The 15,280-nt window shown below is 42.3% G+C and overlaps 2 protein-coding genes across 5 annotated transcripts in view; one reads left to right on the top strand and one right to left on the bottom strand.

The window, feature by feature from the left end:
- The window catches only part of CTBP1 (C-terminal binding protein 1), a 247,526-nt gene extending 233,726 nt beyond the window's left edge, over window positions 1-13,800 (bottom strand). Inside the window, exon 1 of the mRNA XM_032987369.2 lies at window positions 13,718-13,800. The gene's annotated coding sequence lies outside the window, so the exon portion shown is untranslated. The remainder of the gene's footprint in view (window positions 1-13,717) is intronic.
- A 607-nt stretch (window positions 13,801-14,407) lies between these two features.
- Window positions 14,408-15,280, top strand: part of MAEA (macrophage erythroblast attacher, E3 ubiquitin ligase) — a 54,879-nt gene continuing 54,006 nt past the window's right edge. Inside the window, exon 1 of one of the 4 annotated variants that reach the window (XM_032987397.2) lies at window positions 14,408-14,521. In XM_032987397.2, coding sequence (XP_032843288.1) covers window positions 14,477-14,521 — 45 coding nt within the window. In that variant the 5' untranslated portion in view covers window positions 14,408-14,476. Of the gene's footprint in view, window positions 14,522-14,563; window positions 14,671-15,280 lie in introns of those variants that run through there. The other 3 variants (XM_032987398.2, XM_032987396.2, XM_032987399.2) reach the window with 3 other exon arrangements.

Here is a 15,280-nt window from a genome sequence, read left to right as displayed (position 1 = left end):
CTGCTTTGGATGTTTTTATTGCATATTCAATGATTCCTATTTGGAACAATAGTGACTGTCATTTTTAATTAGCATTGGGTAATAGCCTACTAACATAAAAGACTTTCTATACTTACAATAAATAACCCTTGTCTCAAAAAAATGCCTTCATAGCAACTTTAGATATTCATTTCCTTTATGGACTCCACATACACACAATAACTTCTTCCAGAACTACACCAACTTGATTTCTGTCAACTAAAACCGATTTTATACCAGTTACAAATTTAGAAAAGCATGCTGAAACTACAGCAGGCATCTCTTAGAAATTAATGCTTGCACCTCTAAAAAAGCCCCCTGCGAATCCATTAACAAAGATGGTAAAAGGTAAATGTTTTAGTAATTAAAGTTTAAAGCCAAGTCATTAAATTAAGCCAACACCTTTTAGGATACAAAGTCATCCCAGTCTGAACGTTACAGTTAAGACTCTACACAAAACCCCTCACATATTATAACATGAAGATATTAAACGTGTCATGAAGAAGAGGTACTCTGATTTTAAGGAAGAGTTGAAAAATTGACACTGGATATTACGCAAGTTACTGCTCCATGGTGAGATCATTACTTCTCAAAGATTAATTTCTAATTATTTTAATTAGTTGTCATATTTCACAGTAAATAACATTATGGAAATGGCCATCACTTGGAGAAGTGTCTTTGTGAAAATGACACCATTCCAACTGTTCACACCACTGCCAAAACATACAGCAGAGATACAGAGTGCTCTGCATGTTGCTCTGCACACTTCATCCTTACCTTACAAGTGTCAATGTCATTGTCTCTTCTCATAACACTCAAGATTTTGGATTCTACTCCCCAGATATCATTTGAGGATCTCCAGCTGACAATGCTCTGATTCATCAATATTATGAAGATGGAAAAAGGTCTACAAAAATCAAAGCATTGGGATAGAAAACAGCTGACAAAGTTGCTTGCTGAGACAGAAACAAACATAAACACCTTGAGGAACTTTCAAGACTGTATTTATAATTTTCACTAGAACATACTGCCCACATGCTAGGAGAAGGGTCAGTTTAGCATCTTATCCTATACACCTCTACACCCAGAGAACGCCCGCTTACATCTTCAGGCTTGCTAAGTTTCTCCCAAGATGGATTTGGACAATCACCATCTATAAAGCACCTCAAGACTAGACTGCTGTATGTTTCCTTACCTAATTCAGACATTGCTCCATCTAGAAACACATCCAAAGAAACAGAAATTCTTACTGGCATTTCTGGGAAACTTGAGACTAGCAGGCAAAACTATCACCAGTGGGCTCTAAATCAGAAAACAAAACAAAAAAAATGTATATATACATTTAGAACACCCTACTGCAAGGCAAAACTCTATCAACCAACCATAAACACTGAAAAATATGAGGAACAGAGGTAAATATGTAGTCAAATAGAGAGCAAAATAGCTTAAAATCAAACGCAAACATCTAAAAGTTAGAATGACATTAAAGAGTGCTTCAAATATCTGCCATACTTATGTATCTACTAATTTTGCTGTACAGTGCCAATTAGAAACTTAAAACTATTCTTACAACTTGTGTACTCTACTGCTAACTTCTTGCCCTCTATAGGTTTACACTGCTTCCCCACAGTCACAACAGAAGCAGGCAAACTTCTCTGTAGAAGTTTTTAGCACTTCCACAGGTGCTCAAGTTAAAAACAATGTGACCTAGATTTAATTAAATTTTATTCAAAATAAGTACCAATAAGGTCCAGAAACCTTGATACACAATCAGGATGCAAGTATGTTTATGATATAGTCACATCAGGATCAGAAAAGTTAAATTTTGAACTGCTCCCACAGGGATTAATCCATCACCTTGTTTTTGACATCTTCACCAATATAATAGTGGAGGGCTGAAAGTAATACAGCATATCTTAAATAGATTAAAGTGTTTCATCTGCTTAACTTTTACAGTGCAATGACTCTATCACAATCTTTACTTTCTTCAAGCTGACTTTCCAGGAGGTAAAAAATCTGCAAAATCTATTTCCTGCCCCACAGTTATTGAGTAGAATGGGAAATGGCAATTTTTTTTCTCCAGATACTTTGACCATAAAAGTAAACAGGATTTTTTTCTTTAATTTCAGTGCCAGCATTTGGGGAAACACATCAATCTGTGCACAGCAATTTAAGTGTAAAAGGCCTCTTTGGCTGTGTCACAGGGTGAACTCCACTGGTCACCTTCTCTCTCCACTCACACTGAAGGATATCATGGACTTTGGTTTTTGTATCTATTTCTACCAGAGGGCCTGAGGAATGATATACTAACCGCATTAGATGAAATTCACATCACTTAGAATGACAATGACACTAATATCACTCACCTACTGCAGAAACACAGGGTGAAAGAAGAGAGGATGTTCAAAAAAAGATACTATGCTTAAAAGTACTCAGAATGATATATTCTTTGAATATCAACTTCTATATCTACTTGTCTGTCACAGTGCAGCATAAACAAAGTATCAAAAAAAGAAGAGAGCGTACACATACATTCTACAATTTAAGAGGAGATAAAAGAAAATGTCATTCCATGCTCTTTCCATAGGCATATCAGGAAGCAAAGCAGGGAATTGATGAAGTATCTACAGAAAAGGGCATGCAAAAGCTTTCAGTCATTATTTCCTTGCAAACCGCTGACAAGTTATTCCAATTTGCACAGGCATTACCAGTTCACACCATTCTCACAGGATAACTTTCTTCTACAAAATCCAAGCAGTTATCTGAGAAAAGTAGAGAAATGTCTTAACAACATCGCGTAAGTTAAAATAATTTCCACAGAAACCCCACCTGATCTTTACTGTTCTAAAAGGAAACTGTCACGTAGTTGATGCTCTAAGATTTACCAAGCTAACAAATGACATAATTAACTAGATAGAGCATGCACTCAGTTTCTCAAAGCTAAAAGAATCCTTCTCCACACACACGCTTCTTACTGAGAAATATAAACAGAAGCTGTTTGGATAAAAAAACTTTTATTTATCCTATTATTTATGTGCTAAGACATATTCCAGGCACTGCGTAGACAGAAAATACCATTGTATAAACAAATTTTACGAACTAAGCCACATTGGCTTGCTCTCCAGATGAATAGAAATACTCCCATCAAGTGGAAAACTGTTGGGAGAAATTTGTTTTTAAGATTCTAAAGTTGTTTGGGGTATAAAATCTTGTTCTTTGAACAAGAGAAAAAAAAAAGTATATTTCTAAAAGTGTTTGGGGCTGCTGCAACTATACCCAAGAACAGAAAAGAGCAAATGGCCATTTTCAGTAACAAAGTACTGATTCTCCTCTATATAGAGATCAAAATACAATACAAGTAAATAATTGAATCAGGGTAACACATTAAGGAAACTCTGGAAATCTAAGATGTAATTTGTACTTCAAACTATGATTTCTTAAATTTTGCCATCTAATTTAATATTTAACTGCTCCTCTCTGGCAATGGATTAAACTGATCAATCCTTGTCAAGTCACAAATGATAAGCCTTGTTGCGAACTGTGATGAATAACCTCCACAGTCTGACATTCCACTCTATTTCTAAGCTTTTTTTCAGAATTTTTCAGCATTAAGCTATCCCAGATACCCTACATTGCACCTGAAAGAAGTTTACATAGCTCATATAGCTAGTATGATGTGCAAAGAACAAGATTCATCTCTCAAAGATCTTAGAACTCTTCAGAATTCGTATGTCATTGGAGAATTTCCATGACCATGCACAAAAAGAACAAGGTAAATACTGTGAACTTTAATCCTGGAAGACCTTATTCACTTCAGTAGATCCAGAGACTTAAGTAAAACTGTTGAGGTGTTTGAGATGAGCCCAAACATAGCTGTTTGCATTGGAATTCTCAATCTTGCATTTCTTGGATTTGCAACCTACAAATTTAATCAAGACCAGAGATTCTCCGATACCTATGGAAATAGTCTCAGTGGGGAAATGGAGGGCTCTTCTTCCAACATGATAAAATGCTCCTTAAAACTACACTTCTGGCTGAACCCCAACAGAACAGCTGAAGAAGTTAATGAGGACCCATCTTTTGTTCAAAAATTTAAAACAGAGATTGATAATATGTCAATACTCAATATCAAGGTACTAACGAGCCGGCTGATATTCAGCCACCCAAAAAACTTCTAAATTATCAACAGTAGTCTAGAAATACCTCATCAGCACTATCCCTGAGCTTTTTTCTAGAAACATTTTATTATCAAATCACTACTGATTTAATGTTTTTAATACTTTATGAGTTTTGATGCAAATACTATGTGAGTACCCACTACCCATTGGTCATATGTGCTGCTGTAAGACAAAATATTGCTTGTCTCAAAATTTCATCAGTAGATATTCAAGTACTTTAAAAATTAATGTCCTGGGTTGAGTGAGTGGTGGAGTTTTTTGGTGGCAGGGGAGGGGGCTATCGGGGAGGCCCCCTCTGAGAAACTTCTCGAAGCTCCCCCAGCTCCACGTCAGCTCCACTTCTGTTTGGGAAACTGAGCCAATCGGCTGCGCCTCTTCGATAACGTATTTAAGAAGGGACGTGGTGACGGGCAGTGGGACTGGTGAGGAGGAGTTGCTGCAGCTGCGTGAACACCAAGGTCAGTGGAGGAACGGAGGAAGAAAGGAGGGGGGAGGTGTGCCGGAGCAGAGACCCCCCTGTATCCTGTGGTGAGACGGCAGGGCAGCCCCCCCCTGCCACCCATGAAGATCTACGGTGGAGCAGACATTGATTTATGGCCTGTGGCTCCTGCTTGCCTGATCAAGGTTCTGTGCCCGAAGAAGGCCGGGGTCTCATGGGAAAAGGCAGCCCCGCTGCTGTAATTCAGCGCTGGGAGGATTGCAGCATGCGGGGGAGTCCCACGCCGGAGCAGCTCGGGAAGGGCTGCAGCCGTGGGAGAGAATCCAGTCGGAGGAAGTTAGTGACCCATGACGGAGCAGTGTGGGGAACGCTGCGGCCCAGGGGAGGAATTCATGTCGGAGAAAGTTTGTGGAGGACTGTCTCCTGTGAAAGGGGGACCACGATGGAGCAGGAGGAACAAGTTCCAGACACTCCCCTCACCGAAGATGAAGAAAGTGGCAGCGCTGACTGCACCCCCCATTCCCTGCCCCTGCGCCACTGGGGGAGGAGGTAGAGATATCGGGAGCAGAGCTGAGCCCGGGAAGAAGGGAGGGGTGGGGGGAAGGTGTTCTCAAGATGTGGCAATGCTTCTCACTGTCCTACTCTGTTATGTGTTGTTAGTGTCTGTAATAAATGTATGTTCTTTTTTTCTTCCCCTAACGAGTCTGCCTTTTGCTCATGACCATAAAGGGGAATTGTTCCCCATCCCAGTCCTATCTCGAACCTCAAGCCTGGCTCTCTGTCCCTTCTCATTGCCGGAGGGGAAGGGAGAGAGAGCTGCTGCATTGTGGTTGGCTGCCAACCAGGCCTGAACCATGACAATGAACAACCATTACACCCTTTCTGTAGATGGAAAATAGAAACAGAAAGGTGAATTGACTTGTTCTAATCCAATAGTAAAGCAAAGAAAACACTATTTTCTCCAATTCCACTATTCCTATCCATTAGGTTGTACAGCATCCTGTGGCTGAAATATCAGGTATAATGCACTTAAATATAGTACATCCTAATAAAGAGGATAATAAACCAATTTCAAAATACATTGAACAATGAAGTGAATTGTCACGCATCAACAGCTATATCTGACTTTTGTTCTAGTTTATGGAAGCTTTCTGCTTCAACCCAAAATAGCAATCTTTATGGAAGTAAAAATATTCATCTGAAATATTAATCCATTATTAATGCAATAACAATGTACCATTCCATACAAATGTCAACTCCAACAACAGGAAAAAAAAGGCAGAATATTGTCCACTAACAGCAGCAAGGGAATTCCTTTTCCTCCTCTTCCTCTCTATTAGGAGGATAGAATACAACTAGTGAGTTTTTAATACTATTCAAGAAACGACAATTTAAAAACAAAAATCAATCACTGCTATTGTGAAAACAATTTGTAACAAATTACGCTGCTGCCAGGTCTGTTACTTAGCATCTTGCCTGGAGTGCAAAAGTATGCATTCGACTCACAGGTTGAACATACACTGTTTCACCGTAGTTGTGACTGTTGTCTCCTGAACAGGTATTTGGTAACATACTCTTAGAACACTTGACAAAGTAAAGTGTGGGATTATGACCCACAAAAAGCTAAAAGTGTTTCCTAGCAATTCCATAAACACCTTAAAACTTTGAACACCAAGTGTCTAAACTATGCTGAACTACTAGCTCCCCTGCAGAACTGGCATGAGACAAGTGTTTTTCAACCACTGTGTTGGGCATAGGTTCAGGGAGGGGGGGAAAAAAATCATAATTTTTAAATATTCTATTAAAAGTGTTTGTAATACAATGCCAAAACCCCAGCACATTTTAACCTCTGTTACTAGAAAGCAGAACATACTACATATCCCCAAGATGTCTCTGCATTGCCACCGTCAAGTACTTCTCACTATTTAAGGGAAATGGTCCCTCTATACTAGAAATTACACCTAACCTCCCCCCTTTCTGTTTACTAAGTATTACAAATAGCTAATTAGCATCTCTGGTGGTTCTCTCAGAACATATCACTTCTGTGCAAGCATGACAATCCTTCCCATATCCCTCTGACCTGGATCAGCATAATCTGAAATTCTTCCCAGAAAAACTCAAGGTAACACCCCACGTTCTCTCAACTCAAGGAAAATCAGAAACATGGTCAAACTCTTTCTGGCAGCAGTTTGAAGTCCCCCAGTATTTACAAGCTAGAACACTAGGCTATGATTTCTACCTCATATGACCACCATTTTTGGAGTTTAAAAAAAAAAAAATCCAAAATACACCTATGCATGCTCAAAAACAGCAGTGCTATGCAATCCAAATAAATCGATGTTGTTTAAATCTGCAGAAACATAAAATGAGTTAATTCAGAATATCAGACTCTTCATGAATTTATGCTGTCACTTGGTAATGTAAAAATCTATGCTGGATTCTAGTTTTTTGTTGGAGTAGGAGGATTATTTTAATATGGAGAGGATTGATTTCATTCCTGTATGCGTGAGCTGCTGTTGATATTCTCAACCAGAACGATTCCTTTCTAGAATTATCATCAATATATATTACAAGAGAATGTTTACTTCCACCCTGCCTCTGCTCTAAAAGCCTCCTCAGTGTTAATTCCCAGAGCAAGGCTACAGGTCTCCTACTCAAAATTTCGCTTTAGATTTTCTAATCCGTTTCTCCTTAATCTCCATTATATGAAAAGAAATCCACATATGCATGGTCTGTGAGAAGCTAAGTAACTTTACCTCTCACCATAGTTACCACATCTGATTTAACCACTGGCTCCGGACATTGAATCATTGTCTTTTAACATTTCAGATTTTATTTGTGCATGCCTCAAAATATTCAACAAGCATAAAATCCTAAAACCAGGCTGATTTTAATATCATTAGTAGGCAATTACATTCAATTTATGCAACTGTAAGATAACATACCATCCACCTCTACTGTTTCTGTAGTGTGTGTTGTTTTCCAGGACCTCAGAAACTAAAATGATTAAATGTGTTACTATGACTGTTATTAAAAAGATTTTCTGTCTAATTCAATTCTTTGAATGATTCTGAAACAATTTTACATTCAGATTTCCATTAGTATGCTCAACTATTCTATTAGACTTTTTTGTTTCTCATGGTAACCAATTTTATTTGACTTAACAGAAGCTGTTCAAATATTTAAAGGCACTCCGAGATGGCAGGAGTTTATCTAGGAGCATACATGTTGTGTCACAGATATTCCTTTCCTTGCTCTGACTCGTCTTTTTCTTTTTTTTTTTTTTTTTTTCCCTTCTCCAAAAACAGTAGCAAACAAATGAGATCTCGACTAGCCACATTGTACCAGGAACGTGCTCACTTCATCTGTTTATGTTAATATTCAAGTTACATTGGGCACACTGCGAAATTACAAGCTCGGTAGTTAAAACAGATGCTTCTTACGTTCCTTCATATGCACTGTATCCCTTTGCCAGTATCGTCAGGCGCAACGCAAGAACTAAAGTATAAACATCTGCAACACCTCTCTGTTTTGTTAACATTCTTTCACACATTTTCTTTCTAACTCCAAAAAGGCTCAACGGTGTAAAAAAAAAAAAAAAAAAAAAAAAAAAAAAAATAAAACAACACACCAAAAACAACACACCACGAAACAGTGAAATTGGAAACATCTGCGAGATAGCTACGGAAAACGGAATGAAACATGAATAAACAAAAACATGGCGAAAGTGGCCTGGGGTTGTTACACTGTCAGATCATTTTTCCAAGCCCAACATCAAGGCTTTTGTTACAACCAAAGCGGTCATTTGCATGGAGAACCAACAGGGTTTCTTCTTCTTCAGCGTTTCCCCGATCGTAACACACACTCGCCCTCTCCGACACACACAGACAAACCTCCCCTCTTGCAAACCACCACCACGGCTAAACGCACCCGGATTCGCAACCACGGAATCTACAGATCGCAAACAACGCTCCGCATACCGAATAGTTTGCTACTAAGACGTAATTTCGGTATAAAAATAACAGACAAACCTTTGGAGTGCTGCCCCAGCCGGAGTTCCTCTCCCTCTGCTCTGCTGTTGCTGACAAGATCAGGCTGAGATTAACAACTCTGACAGCCTTACTCCTCCAGCTTCTGCACACCGTGGGCTTGCAATAATATCAAACTTTCAAAAAGTTAAAAAATGAAATGAATTAAGGGAATGTAAAGCACAACGGCAGAAAAGCAGAAAACACTGCCTGGACAATTATTGCAGCAGCACGCAGGGCACTGCTCTGTAGTTAAGGCTGTGTCAGCACTTTCTTTCTACACCCACCACCACCCCCCACCCCCCATTTTTCAGGGGTTTGTAACTCAAAGAAAAAAAAAAAATTGCTTATGGCTAAAATATTGCTCACAGGTAAACCTCCTCCCCTTCGTACTTTAAAACCTCCATTTAGACCATTCAGAAAGTTACAGGAGTCTGTGCACTTTATCAGTAAGTCCCACAAGCCATTTTTATGCAAATACAACTCTTCTTTTTTTAATGAGATTTCAGAAGAACTTGATCTACATTGTGAATTGCCCCCCCCCTTTTTTTTTATAAAAGCAAATAAACAAGTACATTGACACCTGAAAACCAGTTTGTGTAAACATGGAATAATTTCTAAACAACTTCTACACACAAGCATTGCCTGAAAGGTACCAGATTAGTAACAGAGATATTAAATTGTCTGCTCACACAGCTGATTCAGCACAGACAATGGCCTCTACTGAGGTCTCAACTCTAATCCATTATGGTAACTTTGTAACCTCAATTGCTGAGTGCATCTACATTTTTCCCTGATAAGGAAAGTGTTCTTACAATCATGCTAAAATAAAGAAACAGTGAGTTCCATCCGCAATTCCCACTTTACAATGATGTTCTAAACTGTGGCACATCAGGGCAATCTCACCTGCTGTTGTTAATCACTGGGTTTTGTGAGTGGGGGCTTTTTTTTGTTTGTTTGGATTTAACGATCTTGGTAATTTCCTCTCCGAGACAGAAATAAAAGCACCAACTCCTCCAGCCTACTTACATACACCAGGTACACTAGTATACTTCTCAGTTATAAACTTAAGGCTACAATACCAAAAAAAAAAAAAAAAAACAAAACACAACACTATGCAGTCATACTACTAGTTTATTTTAAAGTAAAAACATGCATTTAAAGTAAAATGATGCAACAGCCTAAGTCTGCTGGGCATGAAAACCAAAGTGTGTTGCCCCTTTTGGCTGATATGGAATAGCCAACAGGCAGCTCATCTGATCCTTACAAAACTCAGTATATCAACATTTATTCATCAAAAGGTGCCCCTCTGCTCTCCAGGAATTTCTGACTCTGCAGTACTGTTGCATACCTATTATATAAAATCAAGTAGCATCCACTGAAATGGAGCGATCATTAAAAATGCTCGGTTGTTGTGAATAACTCAGCAGAGCAACAATTTTCCCAGTATGAATTATCTCATCCTCATTATCTTCTAAAAGTCATAACACTTTGATATTAGTGCAGGTCATCTCACATTTTTGTCTTACAAAGACAGCTTCCTGGCATATTTTGAAGACAAGCTGTTTTGATATTAACACCTTATACTGTCAGTGCTGTGCACAGTAATTGTTAAAAAATACCCAAAGTTCTCTGATTAGTCAGAAGAATAAATTAACATAGATTAAAGGTAAGGTCCTAAATGTTTCATGAACATCATAACTCATCAGAAGAATATAATGAAGGCTTGTGCTTCCCCATTATAAAATGGACAGTACAACCACCACCCATCTGCTCAGGGGAAGAGAGTTCTCTCTAGAGCAGCAGCCTGTGCTCCCACCTGATCCAACTTTATATCACTGGCTTACGCCAGTCTCACCTGCTAAAGTGAGATATGATGTGACACACATTCACTTCTGCCACCCTGGCACAGAGATTAAATGTCCACAAAGAGGAAAGAGAAGCAAATGTAGTAAAATATCAATCCACAACAGTTTTCTTTGGCATGTGGAAGCAGAGCACTAAGGTTTCTACTTTCCTCCACCAAATAACATACAGAGCATCTATGTTCTTGAGAGATACGTAATTTGCACGCAATGCTTAATGGTAGACAGATGTTCTCCTCTAATCATTAATCTGGAGCAAAGTGGAAGTCTATTGGAAATACTTCTGTACGCACTGCTTAATTTTAACTAATTGCTAATTCACATTAATAAGACATCAAATGAGGACAAACATTAATAGTGGCTCAACTGAACAATGCTAAGAAATACAAAATGGAAGCTGTTTTTTATTCTTCCTTTTACACCACTAGGGGACAAGGAAAAATAAACAAGATACGGTACACAAACCTTAGTAGATCCAAATTTGTATTTCCTGCTTAAGAATATAAAGCAGTAGAATTTATAGGAACTGTAAAAGCAAGTTGTATTGGTAATTAAATTAAATTTAATTAAATTAAGCCTCAGCTTTATAACTTTGTATGGTAGGTTAAGCAGAAGACATTTATTAACCTAATATTAAAGAACTAAGTTCAACCTCTGTATATGTATAACCATACCCAGGAATAACAATAACAATAAATATTTTGTTAAATTCAGCTGGATACTACAGATTTTAACAATTTCAAAAGATCGTTAGCTTAGTTCTTATCTCCACATTTATCATGCCAACTTTTGTAATATAAATCAACAGCTGCAACCTAAAGTTGAAAAGACACCAGAAATATGCATAGGTTGTATCAATATTTGTACATGGAGCCTATAACATAAATTAGTTGACACTCAACACTTCAAGCTTCCTCTCTGAATTTGCAATATTTAAAGGTTAAAAATTAGACATGCTCCCTCTTGTGTTAAACTAAGAATACACGAATACATGCTGTTTTCTCTGACATGATGGTTGCTTGGCCATCTGTTCCATTAAGCAAACCCTTTAACTTTGGCTACTAACGTCTGACAAACCTTCACCAATAATTCTCCAGTTTAAAGGCAAACACAGACTGAGCATACAACCATAGAACATTTGTGTTACATTAAATTAGCTACTGCATAATCAGAGAGGTCTGTTAAGAGATTATGTATAACAAAATCTGTTGCAAATAAGTGTTTTGGACAAATACATACATGACTTGGTAAATTACATGCAAAGTCACACTTCTCAGTCCCTATAAGCATCACAGACCTGAAGAAAGTATGTCAAGTTCAAGCTGTTCAGTAACATCAGTGATATGGAATATTGAACAGCAAATTTCCTTCTAAATATTAGTTTACAGAATATGTAAGACACACAGGAAGAATATCAGGAATTTACAATGCCACGTAATTATGTTTGCAAATACAGCAACTATTGAGCTAAGTTTTCAGTCCTCCACTTGACAAGCTCAGGTGAACCATTCCCTGCAGAGCCTTAATGGAGTCAAAATCCTCCTTAGACAAATCCTCTTGCAGAATCCAGCCACAAGATCATGTCTAGACATGAATGTTAATCCAAGGTGTAACTAACACAAATGCTTTTACTAATATACTTTTTAAACAAAGGTTTTGCACCTAGTGTGGGCTTGGCAAATTATGTTCAGGCATACATTTGCTGATTATGGTCAGTACCAAACTCAATGCCAGGGCAGATGAGAATAAACACCAGTAAATAGTTTGCAATCCACACCTGAAGAGCATCTAACACTCAACTGCATAGCTTCACACATTTTCTTTTATTTACCACCAGCCCACTGTGGTGGATAGAAGATGCTCTACCACTGCAACAGGGCCTATGCGCATTGGAAATATATGTTACTGAATATTTTAAGAAACATACTTGTTAAAAACGATCATGAAAGTTACAAGTGTTTTATCTTCCTGGAAATATTTGTGTTTATTTTTCTACAGTCTTCTGCAGACCAGAAACCACAAAGTTTAGAAAAAGACAGCTAACCCCACCACAATTATCAATAGATACAGGTTTAGTGTCTTTTTAAAGCCTGAAACCACAACTACCTGAAACAGATCTGCTGGCAACAGAAAGCACCTGCATGGAGAAACAGAACTTTTGTCACCAACTTCTACAACAGAAGAAAGTTTGTATCACTGCGTGCACAGCTCCTGATTGGTACCTTTCCACTTCCTTACTTTTATGCTGCAGATCTCACAGCTTCGAGGTCTGACACAATATCTTCCATCTCACTAAGGTGCTCAAATCAATGTGAGAAGGTTCACATAGGGCACTAAGAGGGTACATGTTATGGCTGAATTACAAGACACTGCTCTCTACATGCTAATCAAGTAGTTTTTATGTCAACAGCCAGAAGATTAGTTGTCCCAAGAGTGTTTTTATTCCTTCAGACATACAAGCAGACACCGTTTGCATGATCTGACTGTTTTTTATACGGGAACGGTATGTTTAACAGAGGAATTACTGCTCATTTTAACCAGTGCTTTTCACCTGATGGCCCACCAAATCCCGTGGACCACTCAGGGACTGAACAGAGGTCAGCAAGACAAGCAAACCTCCCGAGTGCCGCATTACACTGGTCAGAGAGACCCGCAAGTCCCTCTAGACACAGCTGGCAAACCCAACCGACAATTAACGAAAGAACAAATAAAAGGGGAAACCCCAGAAGTTGAAACGCGCTGCTGAGGTCGCACCGCCGGCCGGCACTCGGGGCGGTGAGGGGCAGCAGCTCCCCCACGCCCCGGGGCTCGGCGACTTCTCCCGCCCCCCCCACCCCCCCCACGCCAGGAGGGAGCGGCAGCCACGGCCCAACGGCAGCCAACCGCCCCCCCCCCCCCCCCCCCCCCTTCCCCCGCGGGGAAGGCGAGACCGGCCCGGCTGCTGCGGGAGCTGCTCCCGCTCCACGCTTCGGTCTCACCGGGGAAACTTTTAGCGCCGGCCCGCCTCGGAGCGGAGCCCCCACCGCGACCTCCCCCCCCCCCGCTCAGTGGCGAGCACAGGCAGCTCCGCGGCGTGGGGAAGGGAACCCGCACCGGGCGGCTCCTCCTGCCCCGGCTAAGGCAGCGCGGCGGCGGCAGGAGGGCTGACCGGCACCGAGAGACGGGACCTGAGAGGAAGGGGGGACTCACGCTGTCTCCGCTTTTTAAACCTCTTCCCGCCGCCTCCGCCTCACTGACTCTCCCTCACTCTCTCCTCCCCACGGAACTTACTAGGGGCGGCCCCCTCCCCGCCCCGGCCAATATACACACAGCCACACGCTGGGCCGCTGCCCCGCCCGCCCTCCCCCTCCCCACTCGCGTCACCCATTCGCTCAGGTCTGTGCCCGTCAGCGGAGCGGCGCAACAGCGTTGGCTGGGGGCGCTGTCCATCAAAGCGCGCTTCGCACCTCCCTCCTCCCGGCTCCGCCTCTCGTCCCGCCCCTCCCCTTCCCGGACACCTCGGGGGGTGTTAAAACGGCCGTTTTAAGTCACCATCAAAATTTACTTTTAGGTCCCGCCTACTGAGCTCAAGGGGAGATTCTGATTGGGCGATGGGAAAGCCCTCTCTATCGCGACTGGGTGGCCGGATGTCCATAACCCCGCAAAATCCCGCCTACCTCGCTGCCGTAACGCCAGTCGATTTGTCTGCGCGCCTGGGAGTCCCCGCCCACCCCCTCCGCTCTGCCCAATCAGGCGCTGCTTCTCAAGCTTCTAAGGCGGTGCCGACGCACACGGCCGGAACGTGCGAGCGGGCCGTCTTCATTGGCTGGGCGTCTTCTCCGCCCGCCGTTGCGCTTCCGCCACCACCGTCCCGCGGAGCGTACCACCACCACGGTGGCGGCGGGGGGGTGTGGGGGCGGGCCGTGGGTCGAAGCGCAGCGTCGTTGGTTCGTCCCGTCTCCATTAGGGATGGGGCGGAGGAAGGCTTTTGTTGCCCGTCATGCCGCGCGCGCTGTAGGTAGCTCCCTCCGGTCCGGGCAGGGGGAGGGCGGGGGAGGAGGCGGAGGAGGGAGGAGGTTGGTGCCTAATCCAAGATGGCGGTGCAGGAATCAGCTGCTCAGCTCTCAATGACTTTGAAGGTGCAGGAGTATCCCACTCTCAAGGTGGGTGCCGAGCCTTCCCCTCTTCCTCCCGGCACGGAGGAGCAGGGTAAAGCCGCTCGCGTCCCGCCGGCAGCACCGCTGAGGTGGCGGGGGGGTGTGTGTGGGGGGTGGTTTAAGGGCTATGCTCCAGCTCTCCTTCCTTCTCGCTCCTCGCCGCAGGAGTCTTTGGGGCCGTCGGGGGTGGGGAGGGGTTCCCACTAAGCAATCCCTTGCTCGCCTCCGTTTTCCTCCACTTGACGTCTCGGTTTACGCCGCTACGGCTTCTCCTCTTCCCCTCCCCCTGCGCTGAGGGTGAGGGACGTGCCTGGAATAGGCTCCTCTCCCCGGGTTTCTCCGTGCCCTGAGGTGAAAGGGGGGAGGCCCTCGGGCCACCCTGGGGACACAAAAAGGGTCGTGGAGAGCCGGAGGAGCTGGCCGAGGAGGGAGAGGAGTCAGGTCCTTGTGGCAAAGCGAAGCTGGGGTGGTTGGGGGATGTGAGGTGGGGAGAGGGCTCGGCCGGAGTCGGGCTGGGGGAGAGGGTTTAGGGGCGTGTGAGTGATGGCTCAGAAAGACCGAGGGTTGCTTTCAGTGCTCATCCCAGCTGATTAGCTGAATCTACGTGGCGTTGTTA

The sequence above is a fragment of the Tyto alba genome, unplaced genomic scaffold, assembly GCF_018691265.1.
Source record: "Tyto alba isolate M040663 unplaced genomic scaffold, T.alba_DEE_v4.0 Super-Scaffold_6, whole genome shotgun sequence".
Lineage (NCBI taxonomy): Eukaryota > Metazoa > Chordata > Aves > Strigiformes > Tytonidae > Tyto > Tyto alba.
The sequence above is the reverse complement of the archived record's forward strand: the minus strand, read 5'-3'. Positions and strand labels throughout refer to the sequence as shown.